The 22875-nt window shown below is 38.5% G+C and overlaps 1 protein-coding gene and 1 long non-coding RNA gene across 4 annotated transcripts; one reads left to right on the top strand and one right to left on the bottom strand.

Annotated features, from left to right (window-relative positions):
• Nucleotides 1–1477: 1477 nt before the first annotated feature.
• Nucleotides 1478–14523, bottom strand: LOC102223477 (mitogen-activated protein kinase 13-like). The gene is made up of 12 exons (XM_023333089.1): nucleotides 14322–14523; nucleotides 11863–11992; nucleotides 11665–11723; nucleotides 8826–8931; nucleotides 8662–8691; nucleotides 6632–6679; nucleotides 5377–5491; nucleotides 4585–4656; nucleotides 4104–4183; nucleotides 3513–3591; nucleotides 2178–2351; nucleotides 1478–1720 (listed from the first exon to the last, which is right to left on the bottom strand). The coding sequence occupies exons 1-12, from the start codon at nucleotides 14432–14434 to the stop codon at nucleotides 1635–1637; spliced, it is 1092 nt and encodes a 363-aa protein (XP_023188857.1). The 5' UTR covers nucleotides 14435–14523; the 3' UTR covers nucleotides 1478–1634.
• Nucleotides 14451–21638, top strand: LOC111608505. 3 transcript variants are annotated; one of them, XR_002752711.1, is made up of 5 exons: nucleotides 14451–14531; nucleotides 14716–15257; nucleotides 19097–19361; nucleotides 19497–19589; nucleotides 20103–21638. It is a non-coding gene; the product is annotated as an uncharacterized LOC111608505 (long non-coding RNA). The 3 variants fall into 3 exon arrangements; XR_002752709.1 differs by lacking the exon at nucleotides 14451–14531 and having other exon boundaries at nucleotides 14624–15257; XR_002752710.1 differs by lacking the exon at nucleotides 14451–14531 and having other exon boundaries at nucleotides 14624–15257; nucleotides 19085–19361.
• The last annotated feature ends 1237 nt before the right edge of the window (nucleotides 21639–22875 follow it).

Below are 22875 nucleotides of genomic sequence, written 5' to 3'. Positions count from 1 at the left end.
GAGGAGTCAAATGATAACAAACTTATGTTATAATATTTTGTCAAACCTCCATATGGACACCTATACCTACCACTAGTTTTTTTTTTTTTTTTGCATTACATCTATCTTTTCTTCTTGTTTTAGCAAGTTATTCTAATTAGAAACAAGCAACCTTTGTTTTCTTTTTTTAAAGTGTAATAACTGACAGCAATGGTTTATCACATTAACAAAAGTAAATTCTTAATATGGCAGGAGCACAGATTTAGAAAAATCATATGTTTACACTATAAACTCGTTCACTCTTGCTGTAAATGTTTATTTTGCTATTTTACTTGCCTCATAAAAGGTAACATTTCCTGGCTCTATATCCCCGTCTGTGTTCCAATAAAATAAAATAAAAAAATCAACTCATGAATTGAGTTTGTAATAGTGCAAACCTGGATTTTTCTGCATTTATTTTGAAAGCAACGTGTCTTGCTTCCGGTTGATGGCATCTTAAAGGATTTGACACCAGCTGGTTGGTAAAAGTTTAGCCTGCTCAGAGTCCTCCCCCTTTACGTCACCAAGCCACGATTTTCGCGGGCAAGCCTCTTGATAGAAACCTCGTCTCGTTTATCTGACGAGATGTGCGACTCCTGATGCTGTCCCCGTCGTCCATCTCTCAGTGTGACATAATAATCTTAGTAAAACACACGAAGGACCTACGGGGCTTGTCTGAAAATCTATACATGAGAATATACCTGATCTATGGACTATGAAAGAAATGAGACATAAACAAAGAGTGGATTCATACATCCAGATATGTATGTCAAAACATCTGCTTAAATGTTACATCAAATTATATAAATTCTCAAAAGACCATAAAAAAACCTAAAACAAGTAAGTAAGGAAGTCCCATGTGTTTGATAATTTAATTGATTGAATTTGAATAATTTAATTTCCCTTTGGGATCAATAAAAAAAAAAACCCAAAAAACACTTAAAACACTAAATAAAAAGAAGCAAGTGATTACAATAAGCTAAAAATAACTTTAAAAAAAGACTGAAAAAAGGCAAGGGGATTTTATAAATTACATGAATTGCTTTTTATTGTAAAACCAAGGCCTTAAACAGTGTTAAAAACGTCTTAGGCACAGTGTCTTCCAGACAAACTCCAGTGTGCACTGGCGACTTAGTGTACATTTACATGATATCCATTTACCTTCTAGAAATCCAGTAGCCTCAATGCCCAGCATTTGTCTTCTTGGCTTATTAAAAGCATATTCAAAAAAGATTTTTACTTAAATATTTACACCATATTGTTGTAATAAAGGATGCCACAATGCAACAAGAATGGGGGGGGAAAAAGCATATACAGATACTGTCTTATTGTTTAATTGGGAAACGGTATAACATTAAACCTTACAGGAAATCCTGCAGCAATTTGTCCCAATGAACTTGCAACACGATTCACCGACATGTAAGAATTTACATTTCAGAAATAAGTTCACATTCCAAAAGAAATTGGGGAAATCTTTATTTAAATAGATCACTGACAACACTGAATCTAAAACACCTCCAAAGTAAAAGAAATAGTGTGATTTTGGGTCAGGAATATACAAGGGCACCGTTGGCTGTGTGTGGTCTTTGTAGGGGAGTTACGTCATGTCTGTCGTATCATGGAGACATAGTAAGAGTGTTTTTTCTCTTGGAGTCCCGCCGTGGAAATGGCACGAAGCTATTCACCTCCTTGTAGCATAACCCTGTGAGAGAAAGGGGAGGGCAGTTTGGTTTTCTTCTACACAACCACATTTTTGTTTGCAGAAAAAAATATGTTAAATGCGTCCATATTTACACCTAATTGCCATAAAATAATTTTGAAAGAAAGCTTTTATTGTAGCAGCATGCAGAAAACAAAAAAAAACAGAAAGCAAGAATTCATGGCTGAATTGAGGTATATTTATTTAATTGCCAATTTTCTCAAAAACAGACCTTGTCGTAGGTTCACCTTGAGCTCAGGTTGTGAAAAGTTTCCTGCTGGCAGTTGTTCTGTTTGCTACTTTTAAAAACATGGCTCTCCATCTTGGACTTTGCCTTGTTTTTAGTTAAGTAAATTAGGATGTTTGCTGCATATTCATTTGATAGCATTTACATTTACAATACATAACATTTATTTCCTAAAGACTAGTGTTTTCTAGTTTTGTTTTTTTCCCTACTTACGTTTCCACTCATCTAGGGACATGGTTGCGTTGTCATGGCTGTCGTCGTATGGCGTAGGCTCAGGAAAGTCCTCCGGTTCCCGTAAATTGTCAAAGTACGGGTGCTCCAGAGCGAGCTCAGCAGTGGGCCTTTCATCTCCATCCAGAACCAGCATCTTTTCAAGCAGGTCAATACCTGCCATGGACAAAACAAACAACAACAAAAAAAAACACAGGAAAATATCAAAGTTAAAGCCATCCTACTGAAAAATCGCAAAGAATGCATCAAAGACACATGCCAGGCTCCACACAAAGACTAAACTGTGTGATGTTGAGGTCACACTATGCAACTAATCTAAAATTATTATTGCGCAAAAATACAGACAAGCAATTATGTCAGTTCTGTTACAGAATACAAAATGGAACATCTCTATTACCGTTCAATCAATCAATAATTTTGTTGTCATTATAGAAACCATGTAATAAAAATAGCATGAACTATAATGAAAATGGTTGATAAATAATACTAGGTAGCATTTAATGCCCTTATGGCTACCGGGTATAAACTGCTCTTCAGGCTGTTTGTCGTTGCTTTTATGCTCCTGTTTCTGCAGCCAGATGGCAGCAGTTGGAACAAATCGTGATCAGGGAGTGAGGAGTCTTTTAAAACCTTCCTGGTTTCCTGAGGCAGTGGGATCTGTGGAGATCTTCAAGAGAAAGCAGAGAGCAGCTGATGGTCCTCTGGGCAGATTGTGTGATTCTCTGGAGAGTCTTCCTCTCTGCTGCTGTGCAGCTGGAGAACCACACAGAGACAATAGCAGACGATGCTTTCAATAGAGCATCGATGGAAGGACACCAGTTTTTGAGAAATATTGTTTTTTTCTGAGGACTCTCAGGAAATAGAGTCTCTGTTGGACTTTCTTTGCCAGTTCTGCTGTGTTTACATCCCAGATCAGGTTATGAACTCCCAGGAAACTGAAGTTTGACACTCTATCAACCTGATCTCCAGAGAAGCACAATGGTTGAAAATCTCCTAAAATCCATGAGCTCCTTGTTCTTGGCTGTGTTCAGGATCAGGTTGTCTGTGCATCACGCTGTCAGTCGCTCCACCTCATTCCTGTAGACAGACTCATTTCCCCCCCTGAGATGAGACCCACTACAGTTGTGTAGTACAGAAGATGAGGAAGTGCTCATATTTCAGAGCCAAAAGGAAACAAAAATCATAATTTCTTTTCAAAATAACCAAGTGAAAAACTGGAGTCTGCTGTTTTAAATATGCCCTTTGAACCATCTTCATATGAAGTTAAAAATAGATAATTAAATAAACTGTGTCAGACAATGATACATTTGAACTCACCCTGTTCACTGGCTCTGGGAAACAATGTTGAGAAGTCTTTTCTAGGATGGCGAGGGAGGCCCTTAATGTAACTTCTGGCCTGTTGCAAAGAACAAATCAACAACAGAAGTCAAGTAACAGACATGTTGATATTTTACTTTAAATAACATTAATTTGGGGTTTCAGTGATTCATTTGAACATTCGTTTTTCATGGTGAAATTAATAAATAGTATAATAATGTCGAAAAACAACCTTTAGCTTGAGGGACTATAAACATAAATGTTTCTTTTAAAAGGTGATAATCAAGGAAATTCAAAATAAGCACATTTATTGTGGATATTCTTTAATCCAGACAAGGTTAAAGCTATACATATAAGGTTAACATATACTATTTTTTTTAGAATGACATCTTAGCATGATACGATCAAGATCTGCTAAGCTCTGGCTGCTGATCATGATGACAGCAGATGGTCCTTTTTCTTTGCCAACATGAAAACGATTAGTTTGGCAGCCTTAATTAGGAAAGAAAATATGAAATAAAGATTTCTGAGTTAAATCATGACTGACTTTTATTAGCTACATCAACATATTGACACTACATCAAGTCTTACCTCTGGACTTTCAAGCTTCTGTATAAACTCTTGTCCAGGCACGCCACACACTTTCATGATCTGGGATAGCTGGTCCATGTCTGGTTATTAAAGGGTTACGGTCAAAAATCCTGGTGCTAATCATTGATGGCTGCAAAACAAGCTCTGGGAATGTGGTTTAAAAAAAAAAAACATGACAGATTAATTAAAAACAGGAAAGAGCCAATTTAAATTTCTAATAGGCTCCATAAATCTGTAAAGTACATAGGAAGTAGTAGATAAATCTAAAGTAAAAACACGATACCAAGTCAGGAAACATGTTGCTCAAATACGTAGTTTGTGGTAATAGTACCGTGTGATCCACTTAGTGCCCGATTTACTGTTCTCATCAAATTGACACGTTCCTGCTTGTGATAGATGCTATCAACCTCTTTAATTACCACACAGTCATAAAGTCATAATAATAAAAACAGATTAAAAGATGACAAACATTAAAGGATACAGTCTTTTCCTTTAAAGAGGGTTTTTCCGTTGATCATTTCAGCCATGATGCAACCCACAGACCAAATATCCACTAAAAGAAGGAGGGAAAGAGAAAGAAACATCAGTAACAACCAAAGCAGAATATGTCATATCTACAGCAAGGTGGAATAAAAATGAGGAAGGTGGCATTTACATGGCACCACTCAGTCTTTATTCACAACAGATAAATGGGGAACAGCTACGGGAGGCTGTATTAACATAATTAGAGATATCTCAAATAGGTATTTTGTCTAGTCAAAACATAAGTAGAGATATCTTAAATTACTTAAACGTCTAATCATAAAACAATTTGAGATATCTGGAATGTAAGGGCGGTAAAACAGAATTTATGTTAAAACGGCCTGCCACAGAACATCTGGTGAGCAACACAATCCCAAAAAAGCTGCTCTCTGTGTGCCGCAGTGTGTTTTGAACAACTTGCTTCTAAATTTAAAATCATATCCTAGAGAGACAGACCCATCACAATGACAGACCGTCGGGGCAGTTCAATCAGGCTAACAGTAAGAAAATAAATCAAAAAAGGAAGATCAAGGAAGATGTTTCTAAATGTAACCCAATCATAAAAATGCATTTTAAGAACTAATATTCCAGATTAGGAACTTGCTGGCTCTGGAAAGCAAAGACAAAGCAAAAACATGAGCTTCATGTAAAACAGGAAGTTTGCACGTGACGAGCAAAGGTTCAGAGTTACAGAACGGTAAGGCGAGAACAGGAGTACATTAATAATATGTAACAGCTACAGATGTCTTGCCAGTCTGGGTGTAGTGCATCCAGTTCAGAATGACCTCAGGTGCCCGGTACCAACGGGTCACCACGTAGCCCGTCATCTCCGCATCAGCACTGCGAGCCAGCCCAAAGTCCAGGATCTGTACCGGACACCAGAGAAACTGGTAACAATCTGCACCAGGAGCACGCCATGTCTGGACGCAACGAGCACAACCTGCTTCTAAATATCTTACATGGAAACATACTGTACATGTTTAGCGTTATAAAACAAGAGTTATATATATAAATGTTATGCATTTTTAAACCTAAACTAAAACTGGGCATCTACAAAGGAAGTCACAACCCTTGAAATTTCACATTTTGTCACTTCCTATTAATTTTGACATATTTTATTGGGATTTAATGCGACACACAACACAAAGTATTTGTGTAACGGAAGGTAAATAATAAAGGTGGGCGGATCTGTCTAAAACACTGATAACACTGATAACATTGGTATTAGTATTGGATCGACACTAGAGTGGTAAGAGCAATATTTTAGTTTCAGATTCCCTATTGAAATGTCATTTTATTGCACTTTCTCAGCTTTATCTCAATTTTTTGTTTTGTTTGGGATTTTCTTTCAGGGTATCAGAGTTAGGGCGGGCGATATGGACATAGAATTTTATTGCAATATTTTGAGGAACTATTTTGATTTAAAAGAAATATTTATTATTTGTATTTTTAGACAATAAATAGTTTCGCTGTAGGGTAACTGCATGTCACAGCATTCATAGCGTCACAAACACAAATATCGTTCTTGAAACACATTGTCATCTGAAATAAGCTTCTTCAGGATGCCACTTGCTTACAAACGTGTGATTTATATCACTAAACTTCACAAAGTGACTGCATTTAACCATATTTTCAAATTTACTGATATTTATTGATGCTCTCGCGGAAGAAAAAGTGGAGACACTAGCAAAAATAATGCTCCGATCACAGTCAGTAAGTCAACATCCATAACTGAAATCTATTATGATAACGATAAATCCAAATTCTTGCAGCGAAAATACATTTTTCAGAATAAATGATAAACAACACCCGTAATATCATATTAGGGTCTGAATACAAACACAACCCAGATTACAGATTCTTATTTGCAAGCATGTTCTACACAATATGTCCCTCTCCTTCCATTTGTGCTACTTTGTGTTGGTCTGTAACATTAAATCCTAAATCTAAAGGACTTCAGGATTTGAATGAATACTTTTGAAAAAGTCATATTATAAATCTTGTACCTTCAGTTCGCAGTCTTGGTTAACAGCCAGGTTTCCAGGCTTAAGATCCTGCAAAATGAAATCAGATGAGTGATGGCTAAGCGGGTCACACAGTAATTAACAAGAAATCACAGTGACTGGACTCCCTCACTCAGCAAAAGGAGCTTTAACGTCTCAGTTCCCGTGGAGATGACGAGGCTCAGCTGTTTGTTTCAACGCGTCATGTAACGATTGTTTTTCTCCTTTAACACAAGCCTCATCGAGCGATTCAACCGCAAGCCAAAACACGAAATACTACGAAGCATTTTGATACTGCGACATAATGTGTTGGTGACACCCGAACAGGTTTGGGTCTTAGCAGAGGAGTAGCAGGGTTGCACTTCAAACACAGAGAAACCAAACAAATCCCCACACCACCAACCAGACACGATCTGTTAGGTGCATGAACACAGCTTACTACAGAATTAAAAAAAACTACGTAGAGATGGAAGAGATGAAGGATCACAGCTGTTCTCATGTTGCACAAACTGCTCATTTCGGCCCACTGCAAGAACCTTTTTGCATGCGTAGCGGATCCAGTATGTTCCCGTCTTTCAATTACTGCAGGCAAATTCTATTCATATTCCGTTTCTAGAGTTGCGCTGCTCAAGGCATGCTGAAGTAGCTCTGCTACTTTAGTTCTGATTTATTGTTTTTGTGGACTTTTGTTAATCATTTCTTTTGGTTGAGACATTGAATGTTTGGAAAATTATTCCCTCTGGTTTTGAAAGCCGTGCAGCTGGAACAATTTTTGCTCATACTTTTTTTTTTTACTTTTGGATATCTTTTATGATCCATAAACATGGCAACAAGCTGTTCAATTTTTTTATTATTTATTATATTTACAACCTGGAATAGATGGGCATTCCCAACACTCTAGTAACAATAGATCTACGTTCCCAAATCCCAGAGGAGTTGAAACGAACAGATCAGGACCAACGAGCAGAGAATAAGGACGGCTCTTCCATCCGTCATATTGGGCAAGGATCACATTCTCAACTCTTATGTCTTCAGTCAGAGGCTTCTTTAGATTTGGTGCAAGACTGACTGCTACTGGAAATCCTCCCTGCTCAGAGACTGCAGATCTACAGGGACTTTTATGAACAACCATAACTCAGGTTTGCATAGAAAGGTCAGAAAAGGGAAAATATCCAGTGAACAGCAGCTGTATAGATAAATATGTCTTGTTGATATCAGAGGAGAATGGGAATACTGGCTCAAGATAACAAAAAGGCAACAGTAGTACTTTACACTTTACCAGGACTGCCAGTAATTTTAGGGGATGCTGGTTTTGGGTTTGTTTAAAATGCTAAAAGAAAATTCTGTCAGCAACAAAAAAAACCACAAACACTTTCAATTTATGTCAAATGTTGTGGAAATCGAGATATGACGAAAGATGAGAACACACTTCTCTAAAACACAGACAGTAATGAAACTGGGAAATCTGAAGGCAAGCTCTGTAACTGTGAAATCACTCTACAAACCAGCAGGATGTCTTTTGGTTGGGAAACATTTTAAAAACAACATGTGGCATAAATATGCCACATGAAATGTGGTTTGAGTGGCTTCAGAAGCAGAATTAATGACTTTACATCTGCCTCTTGAAACCCAGATAGTTTTCTACAGACGAATTAATTAATAGACTCTTATTCCGATAATCAGCCTCCATTAGGGACAGTCTTGTGGTTTCTCCCTGATGCCTTCTTAAACATCCCTCTGTGATCCTCAGAGCCATGAGCGCTTTGCGTGCCCTTCAGTGCTTTTAGATGGAGAAAATAATGAACTGACCGAAGCAGTAAAGAACAACATAAGGCTAACCTACAGACCCTGGGTGTGGCCTAACAACTCTAGACATGCAGTCGAACATCAGAGGGATTCGACTCATCTTACCAGTTGGGGCAGATTTTTTTGCTGACTCGTTATTTATTATTTATTAAAATAAAAAACGGCAAAGTGGAGGCAGAGTTTACATTTCTTTGTAATACTCAATGAAAGTTGTGTCAGCTGCTTACCCTGTGGATGATTCCTGCCTTGTGAATGTACTGCAGAAGGAGAAGCAGAACCAAAGTTACATTTCTTTATTTGTTTATCTAAACCTCAAGCTGTTTTTATGTGTTTGGTTTTTTTTTTAAAATAAGTAAAAATCACATCCTTAACATTTTGGGAAAAGCCTCACCCTCAGTCCACAGAGCATCTGGTAGACGAGGAACTGGACTTTGTCTTCAGAGAGCTGACCCCTCACCTTTGACAGGTCAGTGTACATGTAAGGCATCACCAGGTAGCTGGGGAAAAGATGTGGAGATGTAAAAGGGGAAGGATGCAGAGAGGTGGGAAGGTGTGAATGCTCTGCTAAATTCCCCACCCTGCTAAAGCTGCAGCGCTATGCTTTAGCTTAGAGGAGGCTTGTGTACATTGAAGTGGATCTGAATGAGATTCAACCTCCATTGGAAGATACTCCTGAAAAACTCCTTAAAGAAGTGTTAGCATGCTTTTCTATTCAGTCCCATTTATAAGGCTTGAACTTCATCATTAATATCTGCCTTTGTGTAATTAAACTGTGAATACAGCTGTTCAGTAAAGGTGTCTGTTTATGAGTCAATGCTTTGTAAAGACAACTTTTGCTGCAGTTACAGTTGCTTTGCACACCTGAAGTGTTTGCCAATTCCTATTTGCAAAAAGGTTCAAGATCTCTAAAACTGGACAGAGAACATCTGTGACAACAAGTTTTGCTTTATTTTCTAAGTTGGATTTAGGTCTAAACTTTGACTGGGCTTAAACCACTCCATTGTAGCTGCGGCTGTATGATTAGGATTGTTGTTGAGCTACAAGGTGAACCGCCACCTCACCATTAAGCCCTTTGTGGCTGTTAGTGGGTTTTCTTCCCAGGCTAGCCTTGATTTAGCTCCATCGGTTCTACAATTAAGTCTCAGCAGCTTTCCAGTCTTATTGTTAGTGCCTTGCATTAACAATAAGTTCTGTTTTGTCTTATCTGACCATGCTGCCACTTTTCCATAAAGGTCATATTCTTGAATTGCACAACAAATAGTTGGCTATTAGTCATAATACCGTAGTAGCCTTTGACAGATCCTTCCACCTGAGCTGTGGAGCTCTACAGTTCTTCCAAAGTTACCATGGTCCACCTCGGTTTTCAAATGCCTCGTTTCCACTGAGTGGTATAGCGCATGTCAGTGTGGTACACCAATTAGTCTGTTTCCATTGTAAAAGCGGGACATACAACCGCAGCATTCCTGGACCCCCTTCAGTCGTAGGTCCATAGAACAAAGATACAGTTAAGGCGGAGCTACGGCCATCAGACAACACCGATCAGTGATGGGAGATAGAAAGACATCACTTTTTGAGACAAGCCAGGCATCATGTGTTTGTCAACACACTAGTAAGCCATGTTGGGCGTTTGGGTTTAACCCCATCTGCCTACTGAGAGTCCAATTGGCAGTGGAAACATTCTCCCTAATACCATAAAACAGCGCACCGACCCACGCAGTACCGCTCAGTGGAGACGAAGCAAAACAAACATCTGAGGACTTCAGAACAGCTAGATTTATATTGGGAATAAATTGCACTCAAGTAGAGTTTAGATCAAGCTTTAAAAAAATCCAACCTAACCGGGCCTGAGCCCACAGGCATTGTGTCTGAGCCCAACTCGATTCAATTCACTTTAATTATAGGTTCGACGTGATACTTTAATTAAGATTTTACTGTTTTCATAAGCAGTGTAGCTTCTCCCTTTGTTAGCTTTTGTTTAGCGTCTCCCAGCTCCATCTTGTCGCTTGTTGTAACCATGAGGTGAGTCAAGGTCAAACCGTCGGGGATGTGTGATTGATAAGCGTGCAGTAGGGTGGACCTGTGTGTGCATGCAGTGTGCTGTGCTTGTTACAGTCTGATTAATTTCTGCACCCTACTTACTTTCTTTATTTTCTTAACAGATTAAACTATGTACTCCTCTATTTACACTATAATAAGCAGATTACCACGACTTTATATTGTGTATTCTCGTCTGGTTTTCTCTGTGCTGAATGTATTGTAGGCTTAAGAAACTCGCCACAGAAGTCCACGCCCGGCCCAACCATCAGGCAAATAATTCTGGCCCGTTCAGTTCAGACAAGGCCATAAATCTAAACTTTACAAAAAGGTTTATTACTTAATTGATCTCTGAATATTTTTGGTCGCTCTAGGCTATTTTTATTTGCATCAGAGTACGGGGCGCTGAATCAAAATGCAGAAGTTAAAATCAACCCTTTTCTATTTGTCTCGTTCCTTTATTGTGTGCCTCTAAGGGAATTAATTTAGCGACAGTTAAATTTACGATGAAGGAATCATTTTAAGAACACACTTCCATCCACATGAACATGCCTTCCCTGGAAAGCAAAACCCAGAGTACATTTTACAAGCTACTCCAGCTTGCAACATATTTCAACTACTACAGAAATATGTTGCAGCAGGTCAATGAAAGTAATTTGGTAAAGTCCTGCCTAGGCCTGTCACAGCAAGCAATAAATAAATTAATCACATAATAAATTTAAGCAAGCTCAGTAATTTCCTTTTGCGTGATTTACCGTTTTTTTTCTTTTCTCTCTTTTTACCAAAAACTGTATGATAAAAGTCTTCAGTCTGGTGCTTTGGGCTCAACTGGCCCCTTTTTAGAAGGACAATTTTGTTTACAGAGACTTCAGACTTAATTTTATTTGTTGTTTCGTTTATGTACTTTGGATATTTAACACATCCTCCAGTTCCAGTGTTAAATGTTCATTTTGAACTTTAAAGTTTATTCATCTTTGAGAATGTGTTCTTGCATTATTATGACATTACGATTATATTACCTGAAAACGCTCTCCAGACAACAATACTGCAGTTTATGGCAATAATTCCTGGGACAAAGAGAAAACCTGCTTCCTGCTTCTCATAACCGACAACAGCTGCCTGTTCCCAGAGCCTCAGGTGTGTCCCAAGCTCCTCATATGTTGCAAGTCGATGTCAGTGCGGTAAAAAGTACTCACAAGTCCTGGAAATCATCCAAGCTGCAGGCAGGTGTAAACACATTCTGGAGTCCTATCACCTGCATGGAATGAGAGCTGGATGAAGCAAGTGATTTATTTACTGGAAGACTTTCATTTTGAGAAACTACACACACACACGCACACACACACACCCACACAAAAACACATTTGTAGTCTGTTGTAATATCATCTCCTCACATTCTCGTGCTTCATGTGTTTGAGCAGCCGGAGCTCCCTGTACGCCCTCTTGGCAAAGATCTCCGACTGGAAGGGCCTGTGGAGCTTCTTTATGGCCACTTTCTCTTTACTCTTGTCGTTTATTGCCGAGCTGTGGGAGGAAGGAGACGAAACATCAGCAACAACGCATCATTAGCTCGGTGCTAAGCCCGCGCGGGTTTCACTACGAAGGCGTCCGTGGGAAGCCAGAGCAGGGGGGGGAATGAAAGGATGAGTAGCCTTGAGGTTTTGCCCTTCGACAGGATTAGCATCTAGGTACAAAGAATGGCTGGTGGTCTGCTGGTTTTTTTCTTGAGGCTCAGCGTGGAAATGTTTGGCAACTTTTGATGTGCACGCTTGCAGTGATCTGCAGAGCACCAATATGTGGGAGGAGAGGCTTGTTAGACTATTTGGAGCCGCATGCACTAACACACACCACACAAATCGCTTGTGCTGTTTTCAGCCCTGACGCACCGGTTCAAAAAACCACAAACAGGATTTTACAGTCGCTTACAGTACGTGCGCCGCAGCTAATGCATGTCACCGTACGTCTGCAGGAAGTACAGTACCTTAAACTGCTCATTTAATGAAGTGTACCATCTCTACGATCTCTCTGCTTTACTGTTTCCATAATGAGAGTTTAGACAAGATGTGCTGTTTGGGGAAATTAGAGGTAATGGCGGCAGAGTTCATGACATGTTGTTTGTATTCAAATTCAGCCCTTTTTAACTTCCACTTTGTTCTGTTTAGCAGCCTGATGAATTGTTTTTTCACCTGTAAAGCTCCTCTGTCTACACAGCAGCTAAAGGATCACAACATAAATATAAACCATTTGGCTGTAATTTGACACACAGCTGACTAGAACTGCATTATATGTTTTTTCTGAGGAAGCCAATTGGAAAAAAGACATAACTTCAAAAACAGTTTTTTTTTTCTGAAAGAAAGTCAACATATTTTTTGAAGTGGATCTAATTTAGATAAACTACTGATTAATTATGACTGGAATGTGGTTTCATTTTAGTCTTATGTCTTATGATGATTATTTTAACAATGACAACTGAGTAAATCTTATGTTTGTTTTACGTTTTCATCTCTGATTTGCCTCGTTTCTGAAATGTGCTATGCAAATAAACTTGCCTTGGCTTTTTATATTAATAAATTAAGTGGCAAGTAAATATTTCTGATGCATGGGGTTCTGTAGGGCACAATGAGACACATTTCTCATGCATTCACTTATATTACCTAAATATCATGACGCCAACTGGAAAACTGTTAGTCCCATGACAATTTTTAACATTTAAATATTTATGGCTGACACCAAATACTATTAGCTTGCAATACCTGTGTTACGTTATAATTTATTTATTTTGAATTTTATTTTATTTATTTATTTTGAACATGACAGCAGTATAAAATAACAGACATGAACAGGCAATGCAAAAGACACATATTTTTTTGTACCACAATAATCTTAACGTGCTCGGAAAGGAGTAGGAAGAAGTAAGAAACTTATGAACTCCATAAACTCATACCGTGTTTTCAGATGGACCCTCATTATTAAAAAAACAAACAAACAAAAAACATAGGTTAATTAATAATGGTATTAATAATAATGGTTCAATTGGCAAAAAAATGATACTATTTTGCACAATAAAAAGCTTTAAAGCTGCTACTAAACTTAGCAGTCAGTTTGCTCAGGTCAAATAGAAATAGCTGATAACATTAATATAACTGTAATAACCTGTATGTTGCACCATTTTAACAGCAGTAGGAATAACTGTTGCTCTTTTTTCATAAAAAAGCTACTATGTTTTGGATTTTTGTTTCAAGTTACATTACACACGATAATAAACATTACAAACAGCAATATCTTTACTCATGGTTGTACTGACTCCTGCCTGTATATAATATAATCCATTACATTGTCAAATCTTTCAAGCCTTTTAGGATATAAATGCAAAGTAATAGAGTACATTAGCATCAAAATCAATAGTGTGCATGAGGAATGCTGCATGAATCCAGTGCAGTCACCATATTCGCCTCAACATACTTTTCTCATCTGCATGACTTAATGGTTTCATAATGTAGCAACATAAGATACCTGCACATTAATGCAATCCATCTTTAATCCATATATTATCCACACTGTGCATTAAAACACATTTTGACCTGAAAGGCAGGTGTTTATGTGTCAGAAAGTGATTTTTATTTTTCTTTCTTTTTGATAGGAAGTGGTAGAAGCTTTCATCTTCCTACGTAAGTGTTTTGGTTGTGTCGTCAGGGCAGACAGACATCAGTGTTGTACAGGATATCACGCCAGGCCCACCACACGCTGCTTGCAGCTGCTGTAGGCATCGCCAGAAACTGAACATTGTGTATACACCGAGTCCACAGCTCCACACACACACACACACACACACACGCCCCCACAAGCCACTCACCACACTGCACCGTACGCCCCAGTTCCTATCTGCTTCAGCCGCGTGTATTTCTCCGGGACTTCCCACACCGTGCTGTTGATTTCCTCACGGGAGAAATGTCCCCGAGCCTCCATGATGAGAACGAGCAGGCGAAGCTAAGGAAAACTTCTGCTCCCTCCTCCTGTTTCGCCTGTCACTCGCTCAGGGGAGGAAAACGAAAACACCAACAAGGTAGAGGTGTTATCGCCTTGTTCCGGTTGTGGTGTTTCAAAATAAAATAGCCAAATTGTAGCTGTAAAAACGGACTGGTTTTGTTAACCCAGAATGTCGTCCAGATGCCAGGATTACCTGATGACTAGCCCTCTATCGTAACATCCGCTTTAGGAATTTAACTGGAGTTTTTTGGTCTTTCTAGATAAAATCTGGACTCTGTTAGCCAAAATCATCTTGAAGTCGACGTTTCCAAGTTGGAAGAATCAAATAGAACGGACACATAAAGACCGAATTCCAGCTTGGACAATCTAAGTTGACCCCAAGTTCAGACTCAGTTTTCCTGTTGGCTGTTGCCAACAGGAAAACTGGCTTGATTGAACTCAATCCACTCTTATTTGTCAGAGAGTCCAGAAAACTCAGGTGGACGCCTCAACAATCGGCTGGGATCTACGACTATCTAACAAACAAACCAGTTTGTGAGACTGAATGATTGTGTGTCTAATCAGGTCAGGTGGTCAGCAGTACATTAGTACCAAAGGGGACTGTACTCTCACTATTTCCTTTTTTCCTCTTTACATCCGAGTCTTCCAGCGTAAGTCACTCCTGATGACGTCCTCAGATGACTCTGCAGTCGTCAGGCGGATGGACAAGCCATACTGGACAGCCATTTTGGATTTTCTGTTTGAGGATGGTCAGAAACCCCATACTGTACAAATCGTCATTTCAACTCAGATGATAATTATGGTAACTTATTTTTTCAGACTTTGCACTGAGATCCACAACGTCAGACCACGAGAAAGCAAAAACTTAGTCTGCAGTCTGTGCAGTTAGCCGGCTCCAGAGCCAACAAAGAGCCAGGGGGATTCTGGAGTGTCTTTTTATCACTTTGTTTGTTTAAAATAACTTACAATATAATTAGTTTAAAACTAGCAATTTATAGATAGATAGATAGATAGATAGATAGATAGATAGATAGATAGATAGATAGATAGATAGATAGATAGATAGATAGATAGATAGATAGATAGATAGATAGATAGATAGATAGATAGATAGATAGATAGATAGATAGATAGATAGATAGATAGATAGATAGATAGATAGATAGATAGATAGATAGATAGATAGATTATTTATTACAGACTCAAAGTCCAAATTCCATAAAAAAGAAAACAAATACAATAAAAGAATAAAAAAGTAAAAATAAAACAGGCTCCTAACCACTCAGGAGACAATCATACCAAAGTCTCCAAAGTACAGATGAGTATTTTACTGCACTATATTTAGCATTAGTCAAAAGTAGGATAATTCTATTATTAGACTCATTTAAACAACAAATAGATTTATACATAAGCTTTCTTAAAACAGCCATGAAAGTGCTGATGCGAGCAAATACAAACAGTTCACTGTCACTGGCCCATCTGGGCTTTTTTTTAACTAAAGTCTTAATGCATCATTATAAGCCACCTTCAATCTAAGAAGATTTATCTGTGCACATCATTGTCTTTTTCCAAGTGTCTACTTTTAAATGTTCAGCTGATTCAACACACTGAATCAAAGGAACAGTTTGTTACCAGACAAAAAGCAACAAGAAAAGCAGAGAAAACTATTCACCTACTTATCTATCTAAGATAAATACCTTCGAACAGCTTCGTTCTTTTTCCTAAATTAGTGAATCCTAATTTTGTGAAACACAGCCCTCTGGAAACAGGAGTAAACCCAGTCTCCTGTAAAAACTGACACTTTAAACATTTACAAAGTAATGCCTTTATTTTATTTATTTATGTACATTTTTATTTTCACCAGACTATTATCAAAATAGGATAAAAAATAATAATAATAATTATACAACAAAAATAAAATGTCCCTCTTCAAAATTAAACAAAACTTTCATTTGAAAGGAAGGTCACTCAACTTCCTGTTGGATTTTAACATCGACTTTATGAATGGAATCGTGTGTTTTCAGATCCTTTTTTAAACTGAACTCTTACTGTTTATAGGTAGCATAGCTGAATATCTAACAGGCATTTATTCTTGAATATGTCAGAAAAGATCAAACTAAACTAAACGCCTCAAATCACATGATCTCCTGTGAGATAAAATTTGCCGCTTTGCCTGCTGAGACATGTCAACATGACTCGCTTTTCTCCCACCCACACGCAGTAGGTGTTACTTGTCATGAATAATTACTGTACATTGGCAGAAACGTATGAATCACGGCAGCCTAGTGAGGGACGGTAACACAAACAAGAACGGGCGAAGCATGAAGATCTTTGACTTTTTAGTCTCACACTGAACGTTCACTGTCAAATCCAGGAGCTTCAAATTGTAAACACTTTGTTATTCTGCTATGATGAAAAGTCTGAAATGAATTACGGTTATTAACTCCCAGGCATGAATTATTACATTTACATTATAGTTATGACAACTTGAATAACGTGGGCCTGACCTTTGTGAAATGTGTCTGAAAACCTCAGGGGCCTCCTGATCAGATACTTTACCATTTCTACTGGCTCCTTTCAACGCAGAGGTGCAACAGTTTTACTCAAAGTTCACTCTAGAATCGATGACTGCAGCTCCTCACCCTTTCTGTAAGGCATCTGATCGCAGGCTCCCTAGAAAAGAATGCAAGTTTTTTTTTATTTTTTATGTTCAAACCAAAGAATTACTCTGAGTTGTGTCACACACTTTGGTTTTCAATGTTGTGTATTCTTCTACTTTTGCATTCTTTTCAGGGTTAGTTTACAGTCCTTGTTCTTCCCTTGTGTTTGGTTTATTATAAAAAGCATTCCCTCTGCCACCTCTATGTTTCATTATTTGGATTATATATATTCAAGGTAATGTAGTTTTTCTTCCCCTACGCATTGAGATTTTCATGTGGGTGAAAAACCTTGTCTTGGTGTACTACACCAAATCATATGATACTTTATGGTTGTAACTCACAGGCAGGTGCAGAGGGGGGGTGGAGGGGGTTTGAGCCCCTGCTCCCTTGATGCTCCTAGTGCCCCTTTTTGAGTTTTTTTTTTTGTCTGTGTGTCAGGAAGCTTGTTTGTGCCCCTCAACAGTAATATTTAACTAAATATAATAATTTAGCAAAAGAAACTAGTCTGGCTGCCCTCGTCTAGTAATGATTCTCTGTTTCTCCTCCTCCATGTTGTTCAGACATCGGCCCCATGGTGAGGAGGAGGAGGGGGGCGGATCTGTGCCCTCTAACTATCAAATTATGGGCAAGAATATTTTTCTCCTAACATACACTTGTATGTATAAAAACGCAGGTCTGATGTTGAAGTTACAAAAACGGTTTGTTTATTTTTCTTAATTGTTCTTGCAATAGCAGGAAAAGCCTCATAAGTGTCGGTTTAATTTATCGCTCCAAATAGTCATTGGTGTGTGTGTGTGTGTGTGTGTGTATAATTGCTTATCCTGTCCGTCTCTGTGTTGCCCTGCGATGGACTGGCGACCTGTCCAGGGTGACCCCACCTCTAACCCAAGGTAGCCTTGAGACCCTTCTAGTGATAAGTGTATGATGATAATGGATGGGTGAGACTTATAAAAGAGTTATAACAAAGTGCAAAGTGTTGGGGAAAAAAACTGCTTTATCTCCTCTGACATCAAGTGGCCCACATAGTAACGACACTAAAACATTTCTTTCTTTTAACGTCTTTGAATTTTGGTAAAACCCTGAATTAAAAATCCATTATTTTCATCATTAAGCAATTATCACAATTGCTTGGTTGAAAAAATAAATAAATAAAAAAGCTGACATTTCTGGCCACTAACTTCAAATTTGGATTATCAATTTGAAAAATCATGTTTTTCTTCCTTCATAATGTTCAGGAGCAGCACTTGTGACAGCATTGACCTGCTTCATTTTGGCAGGGCTTACGTTTTATATATATATATTTATGCGTCGTCATTTTTTACAAATTGAATGTGGTGTAAATGTATTAACTTCCACACTAAGCTGCATTAATGAACCTATTACCAAAAGTCACATTTTAATACTAAACCAATTCTACAAGCTAAAAATATCCAGACTGCAGTTTTTATCTATAATAAAGTAGAGTGTCCCACACCAATGGGAATGTTTTGACTTATCTAACAATGTTCATGTTATATAACTGTGGTTATATAATAAAGATTGTAACCTTCATTCCAACTCTTGGGATGAAGCTTCATTTCCATCCCCAGAACATTAACAGAACTAACATAAGGACTAAAACTCTTTCTACAAACAGAGTTTCTTTTAATAAATACAGAAGTTTCTAAAACATCACAAGCATAATGCTACATCTGAATATGCGTTTGGTTGTCAGACAGACAGGCTTTTAGTGCAGATGCCAGTTTTAGTGCTAATATATTATTCATATGGAATATTATGTTTTGCTCTGCCATGCAGACAAAGTTGCTCATTCTGTTGGTGCCACATATATTGCTTTTACTGCTTGGATTTGACCTACTTTACTTTTGGAGGGTAAGACAATGTCATGAGCAGCATCATTGTTCACTGGGATTCTGAAGCAGGACCAGGAACTCTGTTGTAGGCACACTATTCCTTCTTTAACCCTTAGTCCTTCTGGTAGCTGTGACTGTGACAGAGGTTCAAACAGGACTCCTTGCTGACCTGCAAGTGGACCAGCTCGTGTACTGCACTTCACCATCTTCACCTGGCCAGCTGCAGCATCCCATGGGATGATGAAGTTCTGTCGCTTGTCGAGCAAAAACCTGGGTTCAGAATTTTCCAAAGAACTTTACAAATACACCCCTCGCTTCTTTGAGATTTTCAAGAGCAAGGGGGGAAGTGTTGCCCAGAAACTTCAGACGTATCTGCAACAAGTCAGACCCGAGGTGAGTTTCTCAGATACAAAGTCATTATTTTATTATCATGTTGGGAACAAAATGCACAACCCCACTGTGTATGCAGAGCTGTTAATTGATTATTCTTTACCACAGGAGTAATGTGTGTTTGATATGATTTTTCAGAGTTCAGATATTACTGCGAAGCGAATGGCAGTGCTCCGTGGCCTTCCTGTAATCCTTGGAGATGAGAACACAGACTTCTTCAAGACATGCTTTGTAAGTCATCTTTATTACATTTTTATACTTCCACACCGCAGTATGTCCCACTTAATTCTGCTCCTTATGTGACTTTGATAGCTTTAGTTTTAATTACTGTTCTTTCACTCAGCCTGAATCAGTGCTACTGTACTTCTTACATGATGCACTGATGAAATATCCCCAATCAGAACACTTTTAGTGGTTCTCTGCTGTCTTTCGAAAGGTTTCAGTTGCAGTTCTCTAGTGTCACACCATGTGAAACCCGAATGTCATCAAGAACAAAAAAGTACAATGAATTACACTTAGCTGATGAAGTGCAACATGTAAAAATGTTATGAACTTTCCCTTCCAACATCATCAACACTTATTTATCACTGACACTCTTGGGAAATGCGCTCGCTGTACTGTCATAGAAGGCTGATGATGAGTGGACTGCCATAGGTGGGACAGCTGTAAACTGTAGGAGAAGCAGCCGTGATGAAGAAGTGTTACGTTGATATGCAATTGTGGTGTTGCTTCTATTGTTGTTAGGACTGCGAAGACCCAGACATCTCTCACCCCCATTGGGATCCTGACCATCATTCCTGAGGACAGGCAGGCCTCCCCTGACTCACTGCACCTTGAGTCTTCAGGTACTGCCATCATTTTGGAAGGAAGTCTTGTCATGAATGACCTTGGAAATCTTCCACATGCCATGTGCTTGCTCTTTGGACTTATTTATGCTCTGAATTTGGAGTACCCTCAACAACTGAAGTACACCTTTGACTTCATCCAAAGGGTGCTTCTCTCACTTGGACATAAATCCCTAAAACCAAAAATACAATCACTCAAAAATCTTCTGATGCAATGAGTGAATGTGATGTGACATTATGGATCAACGTTGATACCTTTCCCCTTATTGGAAAAGTGATTTTTATTTCTTGTTTGATTCTTTTTTGTTGGAGGGAGCATCATTACGCAGGAATACGCAGGAAAATGAGCAGTCGAAAGAAACTAAATCTCCGGAAAAAATGGAGAGAAAGGTGAGTGAAAATCCACAAAGATCCCAAATGCTTAATCTTCTACGCACACGAGCAGAATTGGACGGTAAAATGTCCATATGAACAGAGCAAACGCATTCAACGACTGAAGACACAGAACCAGAAAAAGGAAATTCTCAGACGTACTTGCCAGAATTGATGGAGGAAGCAAACATGTCAAGAAAAGGCTATGTAGCAATGATTTCAAGCTTAGACAAAATAAACAAAAAACTTTCGGCTAAAAATGCACGCTATGAGATCAGATTGGATCAGGCATCTGAATTGTCAAATTATCTGTCAAGATTTAATAAAGAACTTGGAAGTGGCGTTGATTCATTGAAAATTCGACTGGAAAATTTTGAAAGGAAAGACCAAGAGTCATCTTTGAGACAAGAAAATGATGAATTGAGGGCTGATATTCAAAAGCTTGAGATGAAGATGGCAGAATTAATGGAAGATTCCAAAGCGTCCAAACACAAAGAAGAAACCTACATCGAGAAGATTTTGCACTTGGAAGACAAACATCACACAATTATCGCTCAGCTAGATCAACTTGAACGCACAGCAGAGGAAATATATGAAGTGAATGTCTCTCTGAGAGATTCAAATAGGGACCTGAAATTGCAGATTGAGACAAAAGTAGTTCATTCTAAGAGCTGGGGAAAAAGATGCTTAGACGGCCTCTGGTTTATAGTTAAACAAGGCCTTCTTGGTATTGTTGAAAAAAATGATTATTTTAGTACTTAATACAGTTAATCTTACGCATGTGTAAAAAGGGTATGTTTGACGCTCTTATTTTGAACCGGACAGACAGGGGTCAAAATGCAGATCACTAAATGGGGCCTCTTGCTGTGCGGACAGAACACAGAGCCATAAAATTAGCATTCCTGCAGGCAGTTGGGGGGAGACCTGCCGGAGGCCAGCATCTGCGATGGTGTATAATTAATGCAAAATAGAAGATTGAAACCCCGAACATTTAATTTCTAAGTATTAATACCATGTTTTTACTGAAGATTGTATTATCTCATTTTAAAACTACTAAATGATGAATGTATTTGAAAACTGTATTATCTGTGACGATATTAGAAGCAAATGGAAATTGTCTGAATGAAAATGTTTTGTTTACTATTAGAAAATGGTTCAGGAATTATACTTTATTTTGTCCTGTGGATTTCATGTATTATTTTGGCAGAACTCAATCTTTTGGGGGGGCTGACTGTGGAAAAGCAAAAACTGGGGTTTGCAAAGATAACATTTCCTTGAAAATTACCAGATGCAAGTCTCTTTGAGAACTTTAGGAGAGATAATGGAAGAGACGTCAGATTCCGAGGGTGTCTGCGAAATCTTATCTCAGGACTTTCGGCGCCGGGGACATCCGTACCTGGCACGGCCCAAGATTAAGTGGTCCGCCCTTTTGCTTAGACAAAAACCAGACGGACCTCCAATCTTTGCCGTAAATCAGGGAGGTTCTTAAGTTTCTCTGAGTCCCTACGAGAGTTTCTAATTGGTCGAAGAACGGAACGCCTTAATTGAATATATTAAATTGAAGAAACACCCACTCAGTATAAAATTTTGTGTAAGCGCTAAAAATCCAGAAAGTTGCCACTATTTTGCTTTTTTCCAGCAGCTATCTCCAAAGACGCGTCTTTGCTTTTTTTCTTGGGTTTTTTCTTGCTTTATTTTTCCTGTTTCAAGGTATTGAATAAATATCTCTGTTCCTCTGCAGTTTTGTTGATTGATTCATGCGTTGTTTTGTATGAAATTAAACTCTGTGATTCGGTGATGTCAACACGCAGTGTTGTGGTTTCCTTGTCGCTGCACGTCGCCCACTGAGAGCGTCACTAGCGGAGAACGTCACTCGCTGAGGATTCCCGGGAAGATTAAAGAGGAAAGAGCCAAACGATTTGTCCAAAGTTAACGTTAAATTATCCTCTTTTTTTAATAGTATTCTTCAACCTTTATTCGGAAGGTTTTACTCAAAGTTCACTCTAGAATCGATGACTGCAGCTCCTCACCCTTTCTGTAAGGCTGATCGCAGGCTCCCTAGAAAAGAATGCAAGTTTTTTGTTTTTTTGCTATTTTTTGCTAAATTGCCACACTAAACCCATGTGAAAACATAAGCTTCATATTAAATGACCACACTAATTAAAATGTCTAACAGTGTTTGGGTTAAATCCGTTATTTACTGGCCAAAACAGCCAGTAGCTCTAAATGGCAGCTCAGCCCTCTGTTTTAACTGAGTGTTCATTAGAACTACAGTGATGCGCATTTGTAGTCTTAACCAG

This window comes from Xiphophorus maculatus, chromosome 1, assembly GCF_002775205.1.
Source record: "Xiphophorus maculatus strain JP 163 A chromosome 1, X_maculatus-5.0-male, whole genome shotgun sequence".
Classification (NCBI taxonomy): domain Eukaryota; kingdom Metazoa; phylum Chordata; class Actinopteri; order Cyprinodontiformes; family Poeciliidae; genus Xiphophorus; species Xiphophorus maculatus.
This window is presented reverse-complemented; position numbering and strand designations above follow the sequence as displayed.

What these genes read in the sequence shown, in the direction of transcription:
- LOC102223477 (XM_023333089.1), bottom strand. Translation starts at nt 14,434, where the DNA reads ATGGAGGCTCGGGGACATTTCTCCCGTGAGGAAATCAACAGCACGGTG. An exon ending in AACACATGAAGCACGAGAAT is followed by an intron (nt 11,724 to 11,862) that starts GTGAGGAGATGA and finishes CATTCCATGCAG; the next exon opens with GTGATAGGACTCCAGAATGT. An exon ending in CCTCTTTAAAGGAAAAGACT is followed by an intron (nt 4,184 to 4,584) that starts GTATCCTTTAAT and finishes TTTAATAACCAG; the next exon opens with ACATGGACCAGCTATCCCAG.